This window comes from Pinus tabuliformis, chromosome 3_1 (genome assembly GCF_031772625.1).
Source record: "Pinus tabuliformis cultivar Carrire ecotype Pingquan chromosome 3_1, CPIR1, whole genome shotgun sequence".
Classification (NCBI taxonomy): Eukaryota; Viridiplantae; Streptophyta; class Pinopsida; order Pinales; family Pinaceae; genus Pinus; species Pinus tabuliformis.
In genome coordinates, this window is record NC_142301.1 from 270,246,486 (window position 1) to 270,272,700 (window position 26,215).

General features: G+C 40.3%; 1 protein-coding gene across 3 annotated transcripts in view; it reads left to right on the forward strand.

The window, feature by feature from the left end:
* The window catches only part of LOC149186831 (uncharacterized), a 409,056-nt gene that overhangs the window by 206,350 nt on the left and 176,491 nt on the right, over positions 1-26,215 (forward strand). For all 3 annotated transcript variants that reach the window (XM_089412693.1, XM_089412692.1, XM_089412691.1), the window contains exon 7: positions 14,975-15,053. In XM_089412693.1, the coding sequence (XP_089268819.1) occupies positions 14,975-15,053 (79 nt within the window). The remainder of the gene's footprint in view (positions 1-14,974; positions 15,054-26,215) is intronic.

Consider the following 26,215-nt stretch of genomic DNA (forward strand, 5'->3'; position numbering starts at 1 on the left):
GACACAAAGCATATCTGTTCTCGGACTTGTTTGGATCTCTGTGCTCGGCATTAAGTGTCAAAGTGGTTTCAAGGTTGTGTTAAGATAGTTCTTAAAGAGAATTGGTAGGTCTGTCTTAAGTTGTTTTAAGTCTAGGGAAAGGAAGAACAAGGTTTGGTAGGTCTGTCTAGATTTGTTTCAAGTCTAGTTAAGGCAGTGAAAGGAAGTTTGTTCACCTACAGTTGTCAATATATGGCAATAGTTCTCACCACAATCTCATTATGTATCAGTGAATTTCAAGGATCAAATGCACTAACTCAATAATTGACTTCTCATCTTCATAATACAATATACATAACAGTGACCTTCTCACCTACATAATAACTAAGTTTGACAAACAATGAATGATGTAACAATGGCAGTAATGTATGACATACAAGTGAAACATCTTAGAAACTTCACTTATAAATAGACTGAACAGTGATTTGATGCTTGACTTGATAACAAAAGTGAATCTTAAGGTCATCCCTAAAATGTGTTAGGACCTGAGAAATCCTATAGGCCTGTCCATAAATCCCAAGATTCAGACCTGTGTAAGAAGTGCTGAACATAGACATAATTTTAATTGACAGTACTGGTTGGTGACCATATTGATACTAAACTGATAGTGGTTATTGTTTCTGCTCAAACTAGCAAGGGTCCTAGGAGGGGTTCCTATGGAGCAATTACTGGGTCAAGTGGCAACAATGGAGCAATAGCCCACTGTCACCTCAGCTAAAGATCCTTTCTCTTTACGGATGTTCACTGATGGGAGGAGTCTCGACTCTCGATATGAGAAGAATCATTAGGAAAGATAGATCAATGATAGGATATAAATTGATTCCAAGTCCTATTCACAAGAGAGGCTCAGATGATAAACTTGCTTTCGAAGCAAGATGTATGGTTCTCTAAAAAGGGATAAGAGGATACTTGGATCTAGGGTTAAGAGCTGTGTCTTGATAAGAGGTGCCCTAAACCAAAAAATCCTAGAAGAATAGGGTTTCTAAGCAATTCTTGTGAAGTTGGAGTTACAAGGTTGGCCCGCGGGACCATAAAGAAGCCCATAGTGGACCCAAACAAGCTCGAGGTTTGGGGTTGAACAACAAACTAATGGACTTGACCAAGTTAGGGAGGAGAAGAGGATCAAAGGAATTAGATTTCTCTTGAAATTTGAATGCAATGATCCTAATGAAGGTACTAACCCAAGGAAACCTAGGGAGAAAAATGGTCTTTGAGCTAGGGCTTGCAATATCTTGATATTCCACTGTCATATTAACCTCAAATTTGGAGGACCTCTTAAGAAGACCCCAATGCAGTTCTTGACTGATTTTCAAGGATTTTTGACTGCTAGAAACAATTTTGTGTGATGCCCTAGGAAGCCTACTAGGGTTAGGCCTTAGAAAAGGAGAAGAGGTGAGAAGAGTTTTCTTTTGATGATCACCTAGGACTAGACCAGTGCCTAGCCTATTGGGAGAATGGAGTCTAATGAGATCAATGTTTAGAGAGGCTTATTCCCAACCAAGGAGTCTTCTAGTAACTTCGTATGGCTCTTGAAGTTGCAACTAGGTCACTAGTAGAATTTACACATCTTGATGCTGTAATTGATGACTTATCAAGGCAAATCATGAATACTCATGTACCCTTAGGACAATAATTCACCATACTTCACAACAATCATATGAAAAGTCCCTCACAAAGACAAGATTAACAACTTCGCATTAGCATTAGGGCAGCTTCACGAACTTCATGAACGAAAATATTTCATAGACCATTACATGAGACAAAGTACAAGATAAAACATGAAAAATAGTACTCACAAGTATAGCGAAATTATTCCAATCATCAAAGTGCAAGAAAATCGAAGCTCCAAGACAAGAATTAAGCTCTTCCAAACATCGAAATGCATTAATAATCCAATTCATCCATCAACAAGGCTAGCAAAATTTTAGAAGAAACAATGATTCAAATCCAAGTGATGATCAAATGAAATGATCATCACATCAATATATATCCTCCCTAAGGGGGTCGATTTGGCTAATTCGGCCTAATAATGCCCCAACTAATAAAATAATGTGCAAAAATAACATCCCTTGGTGACAAGCCCACCAAGATAGCTCCATAATACAACAATAAGCCTCCTAAGAGGGCAAAATAATAGATACAATAGGTCGAAGGGCCATTGAAAGAGTCCAATGTGTGCCAAGATGAATGAATGAGATCCAAACATAGTGATCAAGGGGTTGGCCCCTTGATATCTAAGAAAACAACCTGTGGTGTCCCCAAGTGGTTATGGGGGCACAAAACATCCTCATGGGTCTCCAAATGGATCGAACAAGCCTGTGTCCCATCTGTAAGGGCTAAAAGAATGTTGCAATCCCTCCCATTGTCTCCCGCGGTGAGACACATCCTCATCTAGGCCTTGGATCAACTGCCAAGTATGTGGTGCAAGAGTGGAGCCGGCTGGGAAAAGTGTTCCAGGTGCATTGTCATCGTCCAAAAACGTGGAACATGAGCAAGCAATAGGTGGAACTGAAGGATCCCATGAAGTGGCAGTTTGCTCTGAGATATGGTGGAGACCCGTGGCTCTCAATGCTCACCCTACAAATGCCAATATGATCCTTTGGAGGGCTTGGACCTCGTATAGGGAGACCAAGCCCAAGACGAAGACCCACATGCAATCTTATATAAGATCCAATGTGTCTCCTCACCTTCCAGTACAATGCATCATTAGTGCAATCGAGTAAATAAGTTTACAAATCATGGAACCAAGTGGACACTTCATGGTGGCATGCCCTTCCATAGCAGGCTTTAGAACGTACAAGTATCTCCAAACTCAAGAAGAAGGTTAACCAAGGACCCTATTAGGTGGTTTCAACCTCCAAGTGGGTGACATGTCCATGGTACATACATCAAATGGCAAGTGGCATGTGATATAATGGTGGAATAGAATGGGTTATTAGGGGGAGGCTCCAAGCCACATGCCACAGTACAAAGGTAGCTAAGATAAGGGAAGCCCACACTTGGGTATATGAGTGTAGGAGGGGGAAATCGTGGTACATGAGTTACACCGGCCATTATTTTTCCACCCTTCTTCATATGCCTTTTGCCTTTTATAGATTTTTCTTTTGTAATTATTGGGGGTTCCAGGGGATGAGAACATGATATGTAGGATATAACAGTGAATACCCCCTTAAGGCGGGGTAGTTCATTGCCCACCAGGGGTTGGGACAATCATGGGTTTGTTAATGATGAAAGGGGTTAATATGAGGGACCCTAGGAACCAGGGTGATGGCCATAATGATAGGGGTAGAGCTCATGTTTGGCTTTTTCCTATGTGCTAAATGTGTATGTCCTGACCATCTTTTGCATTTTATGGTACATTTCCTGTTGATAGTGGACAAATTATGCTTTTTCTTTTTCTTTTAGCTGCATCAACCTCTGAGGCATTGTTCCAGGCTTGACCCAAGGTGTGGATAAGGGGAGGGGGAGGCGAGGCTAACTATTTGTGGATCCAATGGACAAATGTGGACCCAGATGGGAAAAATGGTGAATGTGGTTATAATGAGCAGAAGGGGGTGATGTATATGGTGTCGGGAAGTGAGACCACACAACCAAAATCGAGGTTTCCCATGTACTGCAACCCCTAAAGCTAATAGCTAATAAAGGAGATCCCAAAGGACTAGGATACAAGGTTAACCATCAAATTGGATAGAGGAGACAAAAGTACAAGCCAAGCCCACTATTTCCGCCGAATTCCCCCATCAATTAGTGCCCAAAAGTGTCCATGATAAGTAAACAAAAGTACCCAACTATACAATGAAAAGCCATACCTTCGGGGTTGGAAGGCCCACCTTCAAAGATATGATCATAACAGATGGACGAGGGAGCATATGGCTAGCTTAGGTGGTGGAGATAATGGCACATTGAGTTGTCTGGTGGCCACGAGGGGCTGTTGGCTATCGGTTGAGGACCATATAAGAGAAAAAAGTTTCTCCTATGGATACTACCCACGGGTAGTGGGTAACATATGGCTCTAACTGGGACATGTTCTCTCAAAAGAGTGCACGAACGTACTCGAATAGGGAGGTCATGAGAACACCAACAATCTCTTGGGACCGCAGACCTGTTACGTGCACATATCAAAGACCAAGCTCATGGGGCATCATGTTTTTGTGGTGTCTTATGATCCCCCGTGCTTAGTATTGGGCCATAAAATCAACAAGAAAATAAAATTTACTCTAAATGCAGCTAATCTATCATGATAATATCATATGATGTTAGTTCTAATGAGAAAATTTGCATGCAATGCCTCCTACCCTAACATGCATATGATAAAATGTCAAGTGTCAATAAAAGGGGTGATACAACTCAATTTGACTAGTTGTGGCTATTGAAAAGTGTAACTAGGTTCAATCTTCATAATGTCTAATGTAATCATGATTTTATGTACATGATGAAAAGAGAAAAAGAAATTTTATTATTATTATTTTGAAGCATGGGTTTCAACTTTCATGCTCAAGGTCATTTTATTTATAGGTCAAACACCCATTGAGTGCTTCTAGGTTTTGTTATTGAGTCAAGAAGTCAACTGAGTCATTGTAATATGTATAAGACCCATTTGAGCATTGTTACTAAAACTAGTAGGGGTCCTAGGAGGGGATCCTGTGGAGCAACTACTAGATCAAGGGACAGGAATGGAGCGATACCCCACTGTCACCTCAGCTAAAGCTCCCTGCTCTTTACAGACTTTCACCGATGAGAGGATACCCGGTATGAGAGGAATCACAAGGATGGATATATCAAATAATGGGATAAGGGGTGATTCTTAAAGCCTACTCACAAGAGAGGCTCAATCAAATAACTTGCTTTAGAAGCAAGGTGGTAGGCTCTCTAGGAAGGGCTAAGGCAATACTTAGGCCTAAGTTTGGAGAATTTCTCTTGACAAGATGTATTCCAGACCTAAGGATCCCTAAGGAGAAATGGCTTCTAAGCAATCCTTGTAGAATTTGAATTACAAAGTTGTGGGACCACAAAGAACCCAAACTAGGTCAAGGGTGTGAAGTTGACCAACAATGGAGGGGTTGACCTGGTTAGGGAGGAGAATAGGATCAAAGGACTATTCTTTTTTGAAATCCAAATGCAATGATCCTAATGAGGACACTAACCCAAAGTGACCTAGGGAGAAGAACGGTCCCTGAGCTAGGGCTAGCAATAGCTTAGGATCCCACCGTCGGATTGACCTCAAATTTGGAGGGCTCCTTGAGCAATTTTCAAGGGTTTTGGATGGCTAGAAATTTTTTCGCTTGATGCCCTAGGTGACCCTCTAGAATTAGGCCTACAATTTGGAAAATTAAAGAAAAGAGAGGTAAATTTGACCACCAAAGGGATATGAGGATCAATGCCTTATTGCCTGGGCTTTGTTACCCACCATGTTGTGGGTGATATCCCTAGGAGAATTTTTTTTCCCGAGATGGCCCTCAGCTGACAACGAACAGCCCCTTGCAACGACCAATTAGCTCGTTGTGCCATTTCTTCGCCACCTGAGCCAGCCATGTGGTCCCTCATCCATTTGTCATGATTGTATGTTTGAAGGTGGGCCTCTCGAACCTAAAGGTATGCCTTGTCATTTGGTAATTGAGTATTGTAGTTTGCTTATTATCATAAATACTTCTAGGCATGGATTAATGGGGGGATTCGGTGGAAAGAGTGGGTTAGGTCTGTGCTCTTGTCCCCTAAACCTCTTTTGGATGCTAAACTTGGACCCTAGTCCCGTGGAATCTCTTTCGCTAACCATTGGGCTTTAGAGATGGTACTAGGGAAACTCTGATTTTGGTTGCATGGTCCTGCTCCCTCATCCACACATATCACCCCCTTCCACTCATTATAACCCCATTCATCATTTCTCCCACCTGGGTCCACATATCCCCACTGGGTCCACATAGGGTTAGCCTCCCCCCTCCTCTTGCCCACACCTTGGGTCAGCCTTGGAATGATGCCCTGAATGTTGATGCAGCTGAAAAGAAAACTAAAAGCATAATTGGTCATGTTTAAGAGGAAAATTTACCACAAAATGCAAAAGATGGCTAGGACAAACTCATTTATCACGTGGACAAAAGCCCCTACACGAGCTCTACCCCATTCTCATGGCCATCACCTTGGTTCCTATAGGCGCTAGATGAGCCTCCTTTATCATTCAGGAACCCATGATTGTACCAGCCCCTGGTGGGCAATGAACCGCCCTACCTTGAAGGGGGTATCCACTGCTATACCTTATACATCATGCTCTTATCCCTTGAGCCCCGAGCAGTTAATCAAAGAAAAATCATAAAAGGAAAAAGACATATGAAGAAGGGTGGAAGTCAAGGTCGGGGCACCTCATGCACCACGATTGCTCCCTCCTATACAATATATAACCAAGTGTGGGCTTCCCTTTTATTAGCTACCCTTGTACCCCAGCATGTGGCCTAAGGATGCCCCTTTTCATTCCCTATGCCATTCATCTCTTTATCACATGCCACCACCCTTTAAAGGATGTACCTTGGACATACTATCCCGTTTAAAGGTAGAAACCACCTAATAGGATACTTGGTTAACCCCATTTGGAGCTTGGAGACATTAGCACATGCCAAAGCCCACTATGGAAGTGCACGCTATTATGAAGTGCCCACCTGTTGTCCATGGTTTGTAAACTCTTTAACTCAATTTCCTTGTATGACTTGTTGTATTGGAAGGTTACGGGATGCATTGGATCTTATGCAGGATTGCAGATGGTCTCCATTTTGGGTTTGGTCTCCCTATACGAGGTCCTAACCATCCAGAGGGATACATTGGCACACGTAGGGTGTGTGTTGAGAGCCATGGGCCTCGACAATAGTGGAGAACACTCCATGCATCTCCAAAGATGGCCAAATATTGATCAAAGGGTTTTCCCGACATTAGGGTTTTTCCCTGCCATTCGCCAATCTGTTGTCCTCTTGTCTTGGCTTGTCTTCTGCAAATGTTTTTAATGTTCTATCTGCGTTTGCTATCAATGTGATTAAGTTAATGTGAATGCTACTGGAAATAATTGGAAATTGTCATTGGGCTGATTAAGGAACATTGAAGTAAATTGTGCTAAGCATAGATCATACCATTGTTATCTAAATTTAACACGGAGCTAAGGTGAAAAAGGAAAAAGGTAGTTTGAGGATCTACTGGAAAGAGTCTAAGAAACCTCAAAATGTTGAGCAAGGGATCATATAAGGAGATCTTATAAGGAAAGAAACTTACTACCTTCAAGGACAATGTCTAACACAATAAAGGGAGAGAACAAATTAGAAGGAGCATCAAATTACAGGTCATGGAAGAAAATAATTGATCTCATTCTTGAAAAGAACAAAGTCCTGGATTTGGTCAGAGGAAAAGTGAAGAAACCTACCGAAGGATCTAGTGATGCAGATAAAGTGAAGTTTAGAGAGTCAGAAATATTGGCTATGACACTAATGGTAGAAGGTATAAAGGACAATCTTGTCCCATACATTTCCAACATAGACTCTGCTCAAGAAATGTATGAAGCCTTATCAAAATTGTTCACTATCAAGAACATTGGTCAAGTAGCAAGTCTTAAGAATGAACTAAGGACCACAAAAATGACAAAAGATGACACTGTGGCTTCCTTCTTTGTAAGGATAGCTAGAATTAGAGATGACCTTCAAGCCATAGATGAGATTGTACTAGAAAAAGAGCTAGTGATTACTGCATTATTGGGATTGCCACCTACTTGGAGTGCTTTTGCTTCAAGAATCAACAGTTGGAAAGAAACTCCTTCATTCGAAGAATTATGGAATGCCTACAGCCAAGAAGAGATGAGAATCTCATTAGTAACCAATAATGAAGAAGAGAAAATTTCAAATTCCTACTCTTCTCATCACAAGAAAGGAAACTTCAAGAAGTCAAAAGGGCCAAGAAGGAAGGTAGACATGTCCAAAATAGAATGCTACCAATGTCATAAAATGGGTCACTATAAAAGTGACTATCCTGACAATTCGAAGAATAAGAAAAGGAACAGGGACTAAGCTAATGTTGTTGAAGAAGGGTCTCCAAAGAAGAATAAAGACGAAGAATCAGTTATAATGGACTTACACTACTAAGTCCTTTTCTCTAAGCTTTAGTTGTTTCATTTTTGATTTCTAGTATTTGTAGGTTTAACATTGTTTTTATAAGGTTATAGGTATCCCTCGAGTTTGGAGGGAGCCCTCACCAACATCTAAAGATAAGTATCTTACTCCTTGTATTACCTTTTCATTTTTGGTTTCCCTTACTTATCTAAGTTTGTTTGTATTAAATACTAATCACATTTCTATTCATATTTTCCTTGTTTAGGAAAGGCTTGCTGAATGCTCAAGGATTATGGAAGAAGGCCTCACAAGACAAAGCATTGGAATTACAAGGCTTGTTAAGAAACAAAAGGTATGCCTTTGACTGTAAGTTTTGCTCTCTTCATGATAAAGGTATATTCATTCTTGATAAACTATTCTACGTTACTAACACTATTGTGTCTAGCTCTCTTGAATCATAAATATTCTTGATTAGGTGATTCATCATTAGATAAATCTACCCTCATATCTTTGATTATTCTTGTGGAACCCTAAAAAGGTTCTTTGTAAAACCCTAACTTAAGGGTATGTCGATGATAATGTGTGAAACCCTAGCCTACTTAGGGTTATTGTTGAAGTCTAAAGAAAATGTTTGATGCTTTGATGATGTCATGTTTGGGGTTTTGGTATGGTTATAAAAACCCTAACTTGTTAGGGTTGAATGATGATGTCTGAAATCCCAAACCTTTGAAGTATTGATAAATTAGGGTTTGTTGTTGAAACCCTAGATCTTTAAGGTTTGGTAGGGTTTATGAGCAAGACCCTTATTTTAGATAATGTCCTAGGAATGAAACCCTAGGCATATGGTTGTCCATCTAATCAAATATGTTAGATGTCTGAATGTGTTTGTGTCATTGAGTTTGACTAACATATGTTGTTATGATATGCTTGTGCATGATGATGGAATCCTAGATATATGTGTTGACCTAATTGTTGATGACCATAAGTTCTAGGGTTTGGAACTAAACCCTAGTCGAAGTTTGATACTCTAGGATGATAGTGTTTGTGAATTCTAGGGTTTTGTAACTAAACCTTAGTAGAAGTTCAATTCTCCAATATATGATGAGAGTGTGATAACCTAAGATTTATGAAAGATTGTTGAAATTTGAAATTGACCTGTGATTGGTTTAGATTAGTGAAGCTTAATGGCTCATGTATGAAATCTAGGATGTTGCACTAAATCCTAGTAGAAATCTAACATATGAATTTAGAAAGTTGCATTGTTGAATTATACTTGTTTGAATTGTTTCTAGGGTTTGCTATATGTTATAAAAGAATTTGTCATATCGTTGAAAGAGATATTGCGGCCCTAGATATAATGAGATTGATATCTTGTCTAAACTACTGATGTGATTTAGGGTTTGTAAGAAAACCTGAGCAAGAAGTCGAGGTATGTATCTCTTGCTGATTATGAAACTAAGGTTAGGTATCTAGTGTCTAAAGTCTAATGCTTCCATTATTATATGATTATGATATGGCTAACTTCATGCTTTTGATTGTACTTGTTATCTAAGTTTTGCAAGTACATAATCTTCAAGATAATGAAGATGTTTATAAGTAAAGTTGATAAGCATGAAGAAGAAAGTTATATGAATGATGATGGTCATGATGACTCTAATAAGAAGGATGGAAGCCATGAAAGATTCTTTGATGTTATAGACAGAAGTTGATCTCCCTAAGTTAAGAGGGAGCCTGGATAGAAGAAATCTTCCCAAGTTGAGAGGGAGGGCATATTATGGTCATACCTTGAAAGAAGAAATTGGAGAATGCACTTTGAGGTACTGCTGAAAGAAGGAAAGCAGGATCTGGTTGTAGAATATGTTGCTGCATGTGAAGTAGGAAAGGAGGCTGTATGGTTGAGGAAGCTTTTGATAGATTTGTTCGAGAAGCCTCTGGGTCCTACTATGATAAATTGTGATAATCAAAGCTGCATCAAGATGTCTAAAGATCCTGTGTTTCATGCTAGGACAAATCATATCAACAATAAGTTCCACTACATTAGGAACTTGGTGCAGGATGGGATCGTGAAGCTACAATATGTCTCGACCGACGATCAGGTAGCTGATATACTAACAAAGTCTCTTCCTAATAAGAAATTTGAATATCTTAGAAACATGCTTGGTTTAGTAGATATTGCTGATCTTGTTGATGATGATAAAAGTTTGGAAGAGATTTGTTGAGGCTTTGTGTGTGAGACACATTGCCTGGGAGGACATCAGGCCGACACTATGTGTTGATGTCTAGATCCCAAAGTAGGGAGGGTGGCATTGGTCATAGAGCTTTGACCTCAGATACGCACCTGGATCCCTGGGTTGATGGTTAGCAAGTAAGCCTGATGGTACCTAGAGAGGCTGAAAGCTTTAGTCCATCTTAGTCCCACCTGGATAGATTTCCCTGGTCAGGAATCTAGTCCGTGGCACTGTGAGTGCCTAAATTGTTGGAGGACCTTGGATAGATTGCCCTGGTCAGGAATCTAGTCCATGGCATTGCGGTGCCTAAACTCTTCATAGTTCATATGTTTCGAGATCTTCCATGTACTTGTATATGCAAGTATGAATACCTCCTTAGTTAAGAGGAAGTGTTGAAGAATGTAACTAAGTTCGGTCTTCATAAATTGTATTTGAAATGTATTTATCAAAAGAAAGAAAAATAATTTATTATTATTATTATGACTTATTAAAGCACGGGTTTCATGCTTGGGTTATCATGTTTTAGGTCAAAGTCCCCATTGAGGACTTTCTGGATTTATTCTATCATTAGAGTCATTATCCATTTAAAGAGATCCTTCATGGGCTTTTGAATAATGTAAAAATAATTATTATTACATTATTCGACCTCACCAAAAGCCTATATATTGGAGCAGTTCGAATTCATTTGGAGCACTCACACTCACTCACTCAAGTTCGATATCTAGAAGAAAGAGTTAGAAAAGTGCGAAGTAGGAAAATGAGGCTAAAAGGAGGGCCAAGTTGGAGAAGAAGGAAGAAAAGGTCAAGATTGAAATTTTGGGCTATCTATCTATCTCTTGTGAGGATTCCTCCAGGAGATCGAAGTCTCTTTTGTCAAGTCAAAGTTGCTGCTACTACTATTGCCAGTTGCTGGGTTGAAATTGCTGCTTCAAGTTGTAGCTACCTGGATGAAGTTGTTGCTGAAGGGTTATCATCAGCAAGAAGGAAGAAGGGGTTGACTTGGTGTGGAGGAAGTCTTTGTCTAGGTCAAACGTCTTGGATTATCTGAGGAAGCGTTGTTGACCGGGTTTTCCCCAAGATAGGGGTTTTGCCCTAGCTCTCCACCTATATTTGGTGTTTGTGATCTTTGTGCTATTGTTTTGGTAATTGCTTGATGAACTAAAAGATTAAAGAAGAACATAAAGATAAGAAAGTCACAAGTAATTATTTATATAAAGAAAATCTTTCTGCATTTTTGATTTTCTAGCAGATGATATGGATGGTGACACGGGGGTCTCAACAAGGTTACTTGGGAGCAGGGAGTGACATTTTCAAAAGCTCTCAGTTTGGGAGTGAATCAGGAGCAAATTTTTATATAATATATATTTTTATATATTTTGATGCATATATGTCAACAAAAGCATGTAGAATGATGAAATAGATATAAAAAGCATAAAAAAATGGATTGAACCATATAACATCAATCATCTAGAAGTTATAATCTTCATCAACCACGATTCATCAATCTTAAAGTTTCAAGCTTTCAAAATTCAATATATAACATTTATCATCATTGATCACTAAAGTTGTAACTTGTACTTGTAACCATTACCATTACCAAGTAACCAAATGATAACAAAGAATATCTAACATGAAATGAAATGTTTCAACTTTCAACTTTCACGAAGCATCATATTCATAATTCATTACCAATGAATTATAATTGCCAACTTCAAACTTCAAACTTAAATTGTCATATATTGTTTACAAAAAATATCATAATAAATATGAAAGAGTCAACAATTATAAAAAGTTAAAACTTGCTAATGCTTGGGCCTCTTGCCGCCTCGAGAAATGTCTAATTTCTGAGAAAGCATGTAGAATGATTAATTAGTTATAGAAAGCATAAAAACAAGGATTAAAGTTTAAACCATATAACATCAATCATCTAGTAGTTACAATCCTCATCAACCACAGGTCCACAAGTTACAAGTTTTGATTTATATAGCATGTAAGGGTGCACATAACCAAAATAGCATCAAGTGCAATCCATCTCTAAACCGAAAATACATTAACAAATAGGCTCTATATGGCCTCTATCATCCAAAAAAATCATGCTACAACAAATACCTACATATCATCAAAATCATTGCCTATCTTGGGATCTTTGTCATTAATATCACCCTCTAAGCATTAACATAAGATAGAAAAAATGTAGCATGTCAAGTCAAGATTTTGTTTGAGTGATGGGTACATTTTTAGTAGGGTCATGATAGAGGAGTTCGACAACCAATGTCACTAACATCAAGGTACATAGAGGGATTGGTGCTCTTGACGAGTTCCATACCCTAGTACATGAAAAAATCCAATGGAAACATTGCAATTCCCCCAATCCCGAAATCCTGAAAAACTAATAAGTCTGCTAGATTTTGAGTGAGATCTAAAATTCTACTTTCTCCATATGAAATCCAATGAGGTCGGAACCACTCTCAAACATCCTGAGTCATTTCATGGTAATGTTAAAAATTTAAGTAAAAGGATGAAAATGAAAGATAAAAGAAAATGTCACTTTTACTTCAAGAATTTAACATTACCATTAATTGCATATCAATACTAGGGCCATAAGCTTGATCATTAGGCTGCCCCACTCAAAAATTTTTGTTTCTTTGAAAAAAATGCGTTTTGGAACGTGTTTGCTTAAAAAATTGTGAAAAAAGCTAAGGTGCGATTTTTTTTTAGGGAGCACGCTCTTGGGGTCACTCTCGATCTGCTATCGAAGGGAGCGCGCTTCGGGAGCGGGTTCGAGGGTGAGCGAGGGGGGGCGTGCTCCCCCACAACCTTGGGTCTCAAAGCCAAATGCCATGGGTTCAAGGATGGTAATGATGATGGAGGTCCACATATTTGGGTGTATAGATGTAGGAGGGAGCAATCATGGATACATCAACTGTCCCGACCTTTGTTATTCCACCCTTCATTATTTCTCTTTTGCCTTTTTATGACTTATCTTTGTATTACTGCTCGGGGCTCTAGGAAATAAGAGCATGCTGTGAGAGTTATGCAACAACTATCACCCCCTTAAGGTGGGGTGGTTCATCGCTCACGAGCAAATGGGATGTGCATGGGTTCTTTAATAATGTACGGGCACACATAGGGCCCTAGGAACTAGGGTGATGGTCATAATAAAGGGTAGAGCTCATGTTTGGCTTTTTCCCACATGCTATATTAAATGTCCCGACCATCTTTTGCATTTTATGATATTCTTTCCTTTTGTTTCTTGCTTGTGGCCATGATATGCTTTTAACGTTATTTTAGCTAAATCAACCTCCAGGAGAAGATTTCCAAGCCCGACCAGACATGTGGACAAGGGGAGGGGGCGTACCAGTGCCTTGTGGACCTAGTGGTCATGTGGAGCTAGAGAAGGAAGATGATAAGATAGGGCTTGTAATGTGCGGCGGAGAGTGAAAAATGTGAAATGGGAAAATGGGATTGTGCTACCAAAATCGGGGTTTCCCAGTAGTGCCCTTTCTGAAGCCATAGGCCAATAGGGGAGATTCCATGGGACTAGGATTGAAGATTGACCCCCCATTTAAGGTGAGAGAACAAAACTACAGTCAAAACCCTTCCTTCTTCCAAGTCACCCAATAATCCATTACCAATATGCCCAAGGAAAATAAGCATAAACGCTCAATTTCTCAATGGAAAAACATACCTTTAGGATTGGATTGCCCACCTTCAAACATATGCTCTCAACTGATGAGCAAGGGGACATATGACTGGCTTAGGGAGCGGAGAACAAATGGCACAATACACCAGGTACACTTGTGGCTGTCAGAGGCTGCTGGGTGCCGGCTGAAGACAAGACTAGGAGAAAATTTCTCTTATGGGGTCACCCACTTTTGGTGGGGTAACATGGCTTACATGTTTACACAATTGAATTCTCTATATTATGAGTTTTAGCATTCAAATTTGGCATTTTTTTCGGCAGATTTTCATCAAGGCTCAGCCCAAGAGTTTCAGATTGAAGATAATACCAGTTCATGCACTAATTCTTGTTGCCTGATTGGTGTAATTGTTTGAACTTATGATAGGGGGGTGACTCCCCACCATATTTGCGTATTTCCCATTGTAGGATATATTTTTCATGCTAAATGTGTATTAGATCCTATTTTGCTTCCTCCTAGCCTTATCTCTTGATGAGTAGCCTGAGAGTAATTCTAGTTTATGTAGTTTCATCCATGCAGTATCAAATTGTTTTATTGGGATGAATATTGTAATGATAATGAGAACGAATATGGATTAAAGTATTCTCTACCAAGTTCTTGTGTCTTGTATTGTGCTCTATTTCTTAGCATTTATAATAGTGAAATTAGCTTGATATGGTGAATATGCAATCATAATAAGAGGCCCTCAAAGATCCCTGTTGGGTGAATTTTGGAATGATCAGTCATCTAAAATTCAGGTATATTAGTTCACTAACTTTGATTTCTCATAAACATCAGTACTGTGATATTTGCAGCGTGGAGAGATAGAATATAATAATCTCCAGGCATTCAACTCTTTTCTTCTATTATAGCTCAGTGTAAAGGCTTTCAAAATATGTCTTGAAATTGAATGCTTTCGGGGGACTAATCATGCTGACCTTTCTATGCCCAGGGCTGCAGGGTATCTTGAAGGAGCTGATGCTGATCTTGCATCTTCTATCACTTATTCCATCTTTGACTATCTGAATCAGGTCTGTAAAACTGGACTCCATGAGAAAATTGTTTGCAGTTACCTATTATTAAACTTTTTTACTAGAAAATTTGAATTGGATTGAAAATTTCCTTCAGTTTCCTTTTCCTTTCACCCCAGTATTTTAACTTTGGTTATCAAGCTTCTTCTTCCAAGAAATGGTTAATTTTAATCGTGAATTTGATTTCAACTTGCTCCTGCCTTTTCTGTGAGCAACAAAGTGTGGTTTATTGAAGTGGAATATGGACGCATCTTACATTCTGCTTAAGGGGCTAATTATCACTGAATCTACTCTTTTGTGATAGTAGGCTGACTTTCTAGTTGTATTTCTCCTGTGATTTCTTTGGAGGTTCTCAAATTTACTCCCTTAATTATGTTTGGAATTTCCTTCATTTAATTACAACAGATTTTATGTCCAGAAAAGAATTCTTCTTATAGGTGGAGGAGAACAGAAAATGAAAGTTCAAACACCGAAACATTCATTAGCTTTATTTCAAATCCAAACTTCTGGCTATGAAATGTATTATTCGTTAAATGTTGCAACTATATTTATTCCAATGTTTGGGGCGAATATTATCAATTGGTGGCCAGTTTTCATCTTTTAAATACTCTGTCCAAATGACTATCTGTAGGATGCTAGATGCCTTAAATGATCATTATTGCATTTAGTATACCCTTTATGACTGAAATAAAGTGAAATTAAGAACAATACAGTTCATTCCTATGAAAGGAAAGGATTTATTCAAACTTTTGGGAAACTGCTATAAAGAAAACAAAGATCACAGCATATAAGGGTAACATAATATTGAAATATTTAGCATGCTGGTTGCATTAGCCCTGCTCATCTATGTCAGGAGAGAGAGTTACAGTGTCATTTAGCCAACTGATGGTCTCAATGTTGTAAAGGTTTTTTAATCGTTATATAAGATTCATGCCTTGCAACTAATGATGATGAATATGAAATCATTAGTAAATATCCCCGGTTCAAAAACTGTGGCTTCTTTCTGGAGATAATTCACACAATTCAACCGAACAATAAAAGCTTACCTAACCACTATTTAGCTTCCTTAACAAGTTAATGCAATCATTGACCAATCCACAGGTGTACTTATCCTATTATAGGTTACTTAAATAGAATAGAGTTGTACTTAACAAATTTATAGTTATCAATCAGGTTCATAATAGCTCCTCCCTTGACAAAATTCTTCATTGCATCATAGGCAATCCAAGTGGCTTCTCCATGAGATATGTCAGTGCATTTTTTACATCATTATGTAACTAGCATTGGCATCTATTCTTTGCTGTTGTATCAAAGTGGTCCTTAATAATTGACAAAGACATGTAGAAAGCTACATTGCAGGAAACGTTGGCCAGGTGGGTGTTTCAGCCCAGAAACAGAAATGAAACACTGAAACACATTTGGTATGGTGGGTCTGAAATGCGTTTCAGGCCATATGGGACACGTTTTTCCGAGGCTAGAATGTGCCTTGTATGGCCACGTTTCCGGCAAAAAAAAATGTTTTTTTTTTTCTTTTTTTTTTTTTTTTTCACTTTTTTATTGGCAATTAAAACAATGTGTGGATTTTACTAGATGTCTCTCGCAAGTTATAAAAAGACTTTTGCCCCATTCCCTCATCACACGAATTGAGCAAGTCGTTTCATTTGGAAAGGGGCGATTTTAGAAAGGAGAAAAGAGGAAGAGAACAATGGTTTCAGCTAGGGTGATTTCAACAGTGAGCAAAGGAGATTTCAACACCAAGAAAAAGAGATTTCACAAGCAGATTCAGAGAGGGAGTTTCCGGCTATGACATTCTTAGTTTTTGGCTCAGCTACAACCATCTTTCTCTTGTGTTTTGTGGCATTTTGGGGTAGCTTTAGCTACAACAAATTAATTTTGGTAAGAAGCATTCATTTTCTTATTTTTTTCCCACTATTTCTTGTATTTTTTGAGGGTTTATGCTTCCAAAAATGTGAAAAGCATTTTTCTTTACAATTTTTTTTTTTTTTTTTTCCTTGCAACAATGGCTTCCAACCAAGGTGCAAGTTCAGCCCCCAATTCCAACCAGAGGGCTGACTATTATCCTCTTTGGAGGCATGTTTAGAAGCTTGAAATATGTGTAGGTGGTGGCTTATGGGAATGGCGATGTAATCTTTGCAATAATTCGTATTAGGGCTTCTACCCAAGAGTGAAGGCACATCTTTTGCATGGAGGATAGGGGATTGCAGGTGCCCAAAAACAACAAACCTAATGGCGAGGAGGGCATATCAAAGGAGCAAAATGAGGTTGATGGACTTAAAAGAAGGCATGAAGAGCTTGCTAATGCTACTCAAGCTCCAAACACTGAGCCAAGGATTGTGGTTGAAGCAAGGAAGAGGAAAGTGGCTCAACAACAACAACTACCACCATCCAAAAATACCAAAGGGGCATTTGCTTCAGTTCAAGAGAGCAAAATTGCTAAATTGGTGAATGTGCAAGCGAGAGAAGAAGCTAATTCGAGAGTGGCTAGGTGCATCTATGTGTGTGGTATCCCATTCAATGTTGTTCGGTCTCCTTACTGGCAAGATATGATAAGGGTAGTTAACAAAGCTCCCACAGGGTACAAGGGGCCCAACTATGAAAAAGTCAGAACTCAACTTCTCAAAAATGAGAAGGAGCTTGTGGAGGATATCTCATCACCAATTCGTTCTTCCTGGAGTAGTTTTGGAGTTAGCATAGTCTCAGGTCTATGGAGAGATACAAGGCGTAGGCCATTGTTAAATATCATTTCCACTTCACCAAAAGGAACAATTTTTTTAAAGGCAGGAGACTACTCATGAGAGGTAAGAGATGCACAGTTCATCGCTAATATTTTAATAAAATCTATTGAACAAATAGGACCTATTAGGGTGGTGTACATTATCATGGGTAATGCACCAGTTTGCAAAGTTGCAGGTTTAATTATTGAGGGTTGGTATGACCGAATGTTTTGGACACCCTGCATTGTCCATAATCTGAATTTGATCTTAGAGGAGATCGACAATAAAGTTCCATGCATAAAGGAAATCACAGGGGAAGCTAGGGAGATCATTAAATTCATCACCAACCACCACCAATCTCAAGCAATATTTCAAGAGTACTCCAAATTGGAGTTGTTTCAAGTTGCTGAGACAAGATATGCCTCAAACTTCCTAATGTTGCACCACCTTATTGAGGTTAAGCAACCATTAGTTTCTATGGTGGTAAGTCAACTTTAGGCTGAGTGGAGATAGGAAGATTCAAAGTGGGGATATATGGTGTGTAGATTGTGCCTTGGCCCTTGATCAGGAGTGTTGGAGCAAGATAGATTTCTTGCTAAAGTTCACAACCCCTGCATTTGAGCTTCTTCAGAACGCTGACACAAACCAACCTTTCTTAGGAGAGGTAGATGATGGAATGGATGCCATGGTTGAGAAAACTGTGGAAATCATTTCACAGGAGTCTCCACAACTTTTATTTGTTGACGCTGATTTTGTCGATTTAGTCAAGAAAATCATTATTGATAGGTGGAACAATTTCAACACTCCATTGCACACTTTAACACATGCCATGAACCCAAGATTTTATGATGAAGAACTTATTGCTCAAAGCAATGGGAAGAGGAAGGCACCCCATAAGGATAGAGAGGTGGCTAATGGGGTGAAAAAAACCCTTATGAGAATGTTTCTAGCTCATCTACACAGGGAGGTGAAGGAAGAATTTGCCAGTTTTGTTGCAGGAATAGATGATTATTCAGATATATCACCTTTGGAGGAGAGAAGCACCATGAATCCAGTTAGGTGGTGGATTTGTCATGGAGCAAATGGTGTACATTTGCGAAACCTTGCCATTTGTGTTCTTTCACAAGTGCCAAGGTGTTAAATTATGGTATGTTCTATGCTTAGAGCAATTTACTTATTTTTCTTTTTATTAGCCACAGACTAGCAATCACATATACATTAAGTAAAGTGCAGATAGAACATTAAATGATCAACCGAAAACAAGCCAAGACAAGAGACACAAGATGTGGCAGCTAGCTAGGGACAAACCCCAATTTGGGGAAACCCTTTGATCAAATCTTCTTTTATCTTCAATGGTTCAGCAGAGAGAAATAGTACAAAATCTGAATTCTGTAATTTTATATTAGCAACAACAAACCGTAGATTAGTAAAGTCAAACTTGGTCAAACTAGCTGAAATTGACCTCTAAAATACTTGGTCAATTTTTGGTCAACTTGTCCTTGAACAACCTAAAGAAACAGCCCTAGAACAGCCCCAAAAGTTCAGCAAAAATGCAGATTTTTGAAGTTAACTGCAGCCCTAAACTAGGGCAGTCAATACTGGTCAAACTAAAGGTCAGATCACCTCATTTTTGTGCCAAAAATTGCGGCCTGCTTAGGAGAGGCAACCACACCCAATCTACACTTCTTGGAAGGTCAACGTTGGTCAAAGATGACTTGTTGTCCTGTTTCTGCGTCCTCTTTTCCCTAGGACATCTTCCTTTCAACGACACGTGCGAGAAAGAGAGAGAGACTCTTTATGCGCAGGAGAGAGAGAGAGAGATGTGTGTGTGTAGTGTCCAAATGAGGAGAATGCTCCTTGTATTTATATGCAAAATGTTGAAGTTGAATAGACATGACTGTTGGGCTTCTGAGCCTACATAAGTTGCTGGCCGACTTGACAATTTTGTCCATAATCAAAATAAATTCATATTTTCATAAATACTTATCGGAATCCGATGATCTTTAGATCAATCCTACACCTCTCGACGAGAGGAATCTAAGAAAAATATTAGCATCCATAAATAAGGTGACCCACATGGAGTTTGGCCCTAGTTGCCAATTTTAACACTCCCTCTCAACTAGGGAGAACTTCATCTGCAATCTGTCAGACCGTCACTGCTCTCCATCCATCAAATGCACTGTCCTGTACAGCTTGACCCCACTTTGCTTTGCTTTGCTCGAACTATGAAGAAGAAGAAATGATTGAGGATGTATCATACCATCCTCCACTGACCTGAAGTTAGTCTCAGCGTGTGTACCACTCTCACTGATCCCAGATCAATGGAGGTCATCCTAGCATAGGGAGTACGGTAGATACAACAATGCATCCATCGATAGAACTACTATGGTCCCTATCCTCATTTCCTTGATCATTGATCAGATGAGAGGTACTTCCCATGAGTCCCAGACTGTAGGGTAGGATGCCTCGACAGGAGAACTAATCATCCTATCCACAGGAGAACGAATCATCCTGTCCAGTGGATGCCATGGAGAACTAATCATCCTGGCCTACAGGAGAACTAATCATCCTGCTCCACAGTCGCCACGGAGAATGAATCATCTTGGCCCACAGGAGAACTAATCATCTTGTTCCACAGTCGCCACGGGGTGTCACAGGGGAAGGTTGAACCTTTACCCTGTACATAGTGCACCACCAGGGGATGGTGAGTTGCCCTGTGGTCTCATGTCGCTCCAAGAAGTACCCCACGCCCCCCTGGAGCTCCCAGAGCTCAATACATCATACTTGACCCTCATAAGAGGGTCTCTGAATGACACCAAGTCGTTCTCGGAAAGTCAGGAATTTGACCTTTCCTAGGGGCTTTGTCAGAATGTTGGCGACTTGTTCATCTGTACCAATATGTTGGAGTCTTATTGCTTCTCGCTGCACCATATCTCGAATATAGTGGTACTTGATATCGATATGCTTGGAGTGATCATGAAATACGGGATTTTCTGATAAACAGATCCCGCTCTGGTTGTCACATAGAATCACGGTGGTGTCCAATGTAAATCCAAACAGCTCACTGAAGAGCTTTCGTAACCAGACTGCCTCATAAGAGGCCATGCTAGCAGCAATGTACTCTGCCTCCGCGGTGCTCAAAGCCACTGACTTCTGCTTCCTGTTCATCCAGGATATCGAGGCAGATCCCAAAGAGAAACAGCATCCGGAAGTGCTCTTTCGGTCCACCAGACTGCTTGCCCAATTAGCATCAATATACCCAAGTAGTCTCACATCTTCGACAGTGTATCTCAACCCATGAGTGATTTTGCCACAAAGATATCTCAGCAGGTTCTTGTCACCAATCCAATGTAAGTGGTGAGGCTCAACCATATGTTGACTCAATGTGTTGACTGCAAAGCATATATCTGGACGGGAGTTCACCAAGAACATTAATGCTCCGACGAGTTGACGATACTCGGTAGCATTTCGTAAAACAGGTCTGGCAGCACTACCGCTTAACTTCTTGAAGTCAAGCTCCATTAGGGTAGTTACGGGCTTGCAGTCCACCATGCCGAATCTTTCCAATATCTTCACCACATATTTTCCTTGATATAGGAAAATATCCCCTGGTTTCTGCTAGACTTCTAGTCCTAGGAAGTAGTGCATAAGTCCTAGGTCTTTCATCTCGAACTCAGAAGCCAACTCCCTCTTACATTTGTGAATGAGAGGGTCTGCACCTGTTAGAAAGAGGTCGTCAACATAAAGCACTAGTATGAGAGGCTTGTCATCTATAACCTTAAAGTAAAGGTTAGGGTCGGCTTCACTCCTAGTGAATTCCAGCTTCATCAAGTAGCTATCGATCCTCTCATACCATGCTCAAGGTGCTTGCTTTAGCCCATAGAGGGCCTTCTTCAACCTGCACACATGAGATTCTTGATCATAAGTCTCAAATCCTTCGGGTTGGTCCACATAGACCTCTTTTTTGATCGAACCATGTAAGAACGCAGTCTTGACATCCATCTGATGTAGGTTCCATCCTTGTGAAGTAGCAAGGGCTATGATCAAGCGGATGGTGGTATATCGGGCAATAGGTGCAAATATCTCATCATAGTCTATACCTTCCTTCTGGGAGAAGCCATGAGCGACAAAACGAGCCTTATACTTTTCCGTACTTCCATCAACTGCATACTTTATCTTGTAAAGCCATTTTGAAGTGACAACTGCTTTGTCCTGGGGTCTGGGGACCACATCCCAAACATCGTTCTTCATAATGGAATCATATTCCTCGGTCATAGCATCCTTCCATACTTGATGCTTGACGACATCTGTGAATGATGAAGGCTCATTTTGGATGATTGTGCTCATGATGGTCAGGTATCCCTGATACTTGTTCGACTTCTTACTTTCACGAAAGGTTCCTCGGGGTGCAATGTGTCCTTCAGCATCATCAAGTGCCCCCCTAAGCCATGAAGGCCTCTTCCTAGAAGAGGAAGGCTCAGGCGGAGGAGGATCAATAGGATCCATAAGTTCTTCCACATCGGGCATCGTCTCATCTTCTTTTTCCTTTGATTCCCTGGTGTCAACATCTTTAGATCCCCTTAGAGTAGGAAGATTGTCTACTTTGCTAAGAGCCATATCTTTGTCAAAAGTGACATCATGGCTGATCTCGACTTCTCTTTGACCAGCCACATAGATTCTATAGCCCTTAGTATTTTCGCTATAGCCCACGAAAATTCCTTTCTTTCCAGTTGCACCCAATTTATTCCTTTTCTCCTTCGGCACATGAAAATATACAAGGCTTGCAAAAATTCTAAAATGAGATACGTCAGGTTTCTTACCAGTGAACATCTCTTCGGGAGTCTTGGAACCCAATGCTTGATGAGGGCATCGGTTTTGTACATATATGGCGGTGTTTGCAACTTCGGCCCATAAAAACTTTGGAAGTCTTTGATCATGGAGCATAGCACAGACAACTTCCACAATCGTATGGTTCTTCCTTTCCCCCACACCATTCTGCTCAGGAGTATATGGTGTAGTAGTCTCCCTCTTAATGCCAGCTTTATTGCAAAAGTCATGGAACTCATTGGATTCGTATTCAGTCCCATTATCAGTCCTTAAGGTCTTGGTCTTCTTCTCGGTTTGATTCTCGATCAAGGCTTTAAAGTGTCGAAACCAGGAGAACACTTCATCCTTCTTTTTCAAGAAGTATATCCAAGTCTTGCGAGAATAATCATCTGTAAAAGTGAGGTAATATGAATATCCTCCCAAGGAGTTCACAGGCATCATACCAGATATGTTTGAGTGAACCAACTGCATTATATCGGAGGTCTTGCTTTGGCTTGAGGGGAATGGTCCCCTTTTGAGCTTTCCTTCAGCACATCCTGGACTTTCTTGTTCTACTCAGAATTTGGGCATCCCTGTCACCATTTGTCTCACATCGGGTAGAGCTTTATAATGAAGGTGAGCAAACCTCCGATGCCATAGTTCGGACTGAAGAGATGTGTCACAAGACATGACACCTAGCGGACTTCCTCCGACCTAATATAATGAATCAACTCAAAACCCAAGAGTGAAGGCATCTTTAATATTCTTTTTCCATACACATACCTTGCCATCGCTAAAGGCCACCTTGTAGCCTTTGTCTTCCATAGCCAAAATGGACACTAGGTTCTGTTTGAGACCATGTACATATAATACATCTTGTAGGTGGATTGTATTACCCTGGTTCAATTGAAGAGTGACATTTCCTATGCCTTTCACGGGATATTTTGAATTATCTCCAAGAACAATTTCCAGGTTGATTTCCTTCTCTATCAGATTATAGAGAGCTTCTTTGTAACTAGTGAAGTGCCTTGAGGCACCACTATCAATAAGCCAATTTCCCAGCGAGTTCGAGGGAGCAGAGGTAGATAGAGCTGCTAGTAGATAATATTCATCTTGCTTATTGTTAACGGTGTTAGATTCATACCTGGAATTTCTTGCCTTCTTGAATGGTTGTCCTCTTCCTTGATTTCCGACACTTCTTTTGCCTTTGCCATTAGACTTGCCATTCCTTTGATTGCCTTGAGAGGGATTTTGATCATCGTCCTGGTGTGAGTCCCTTTTATCAGGGCACTCCCTTGCATAGTGACCTATTTTATTGCAATTGTAACATCGTCCTTTTCTTCCACCCTTTGGTCTAGCCTTTCCTTTGAATTTAGCCCTGAAATTGTTTCTTCTTTTCGCATGAGAAGAAAAGGCAGTGGGATGACCTTTAAGTATGGGCATTTCTTACTCTTCCATCCTTGTTTCTTCTTGAATGCATCTCGCCATTAATTCCTCAAATCCAGGAATTACATTATTGTTGAGAAGAGTAGTCCTGAATATATACCATTCAGATGGTAGTCCTCCAAGAGTTGTGAGTGTCATTTCCCTGTCAGGAATTACTTCCCCAATAGATAGGAGATCGTTCTTGATCTCGGTGATTCTTAAGAAATATGCTTGCATACTTTCATCTTTGCCCTTCTTAATTTCCTTCAGCTTATTTCTAAGAAACAAGACTTGATTTGCATCATTAACTTTAAATAAACTCACCAGTCTATCGTAGATTTCCTTAGAGGTGTTCAACTCGGAAACATAGGCCACCAAACGTTTGTCGATAGAGTCCCGAATGATCTTCCTTGCTTTGACTTCTCCCTTGGTCCATTTGTTCCTAGCAGCAGCGGATGCATTTGATGGAGGCTCAACAATTCCGCCTCTCACATGGTCCAATACTTCCTGCTCTTCTAATGTTAGATTGAGAGACATCTTCCATCCGTGATAGTCAGACTTCTCACAGAGTTTGTCTTCAGCAGGGAAGTGTGTTGAGGACCCCATGTTTTAAGACTGTTTGCCAATCCTTCTCTTCAGTGATTGCTCTTGCTCTTGCTTGGGCTTTGTCTTCACCTCAGCTCTGATACCATGTTAAATTATGGTATGTTCTATGCTTAGAGCAATTTACTTATTTTTCTTTTTATTAGCCACAGATTAGCAATCACATATACATTAAGTAAAGTGCAGATAGAACATTAAATGATCAACCGAAAACAAGCCAAGACAAGAGACACAAGATGTGGCAGCTAGCCAGGGATAAACCCCAATTTGGGGAAACCCTTTGATCAAATCTTCTTTTATCTTGAATGGTTCAGCAGAGAGAAATAGTACATTTGAATTCTGTAATTTTATATCAGCAACAACAAACCCTAGATCAACAAAGTCAAACTTGGTCAAACTAGCTGAAATTGACCTCTAAAATAGTTGGTCAATTTCTAGTCAACTTGTCCTCGAACAGCTTGAAGAAACAACCCTAGAACAGCCCCAAAAGTTCAGTCAAAATGCAGATTTCTGAAGTTAATTGCAGCCTAAAACTAGGGCAGTCAATACCAGTCAGTGAATGGAGTAAGAGATCAGGACAGACTCGACGGAGCCTCAAACTTAGTAGTTTGGAAGGCCAGGATCTTGTCTATTCTAGACAGGAATCGTCTCAAGCACTTCGCCTTGAACACGATAGCGATCCCAGTTGACCCAGCTGAGAACGAAAAGTACGAGGAGGCAATGGCGAGGGCCAAGAGCATCATCCTTGACGGGGTCAAGGACCATGTAGTACCACATATTGCCGAAAAGGACACGACAAATGCGATGTGGGAGGCCCTGACAAAATTGTATCAACATATTTCCGTGCAGAGGAATATGTTACTAGAAAATTAGCTGTGGTCATACCAGATGCAAAAGGGAGAATAGATAGACACCTTCCTTGGTCGATTGAAGGAGATCCGGGATCAACTGACTTCCATAGGGGTCATGCCAGATGAGGAGATGTTGGTGAGGACCGCATTGAACGCAGTGTCAAAGGATTCAGAGGTATTTGTCTAGAGCATACTGGGCAGGTTGACCCTTCCAGATTGGGAGGAATTGTGGGTGGCTCTTCGTGAAGAAGAGATCAAAAGGCCAACCAAGGCGGGAAGCAGTGGGAAGGGGGTCAGAATCAAGAAGGAGGAAGAGGAGAATGCTGCCCTAGCATCTGAGGGAAAACATGAGAAACAGAAGAAGAAGGACCTCTCTAAGGTCAAATGCTTCCACTGTGGGGAGCTGGTTCACTATTCGAGCCAGTGTCTAAGGAAGAAGAGTAAGAGAAAGGCTTTTGACACCAAGGCTTTGCCAGCAAGGGCGGAAAAAAAAGTGGAGACAGATGATGACTGTGCCATGAGTGCTCATGCACCTCGAGAGAAGAGGTGGGGAGACATTGAGCTGTAGTCAAACGGACTACAGGGAATGAAGGGCAGGATCCTTGAGGTACCCAACCTTTTGGATTATACCTTGCTACAGGATCCCCAAAGAGGAGTAGCAGGACTGGCGGATGTCGGTAGAGACGGATGCGGATGGAGTGATAGAGAGGGCTACAATGCAGGAGTCCCAGGACAACGTGAG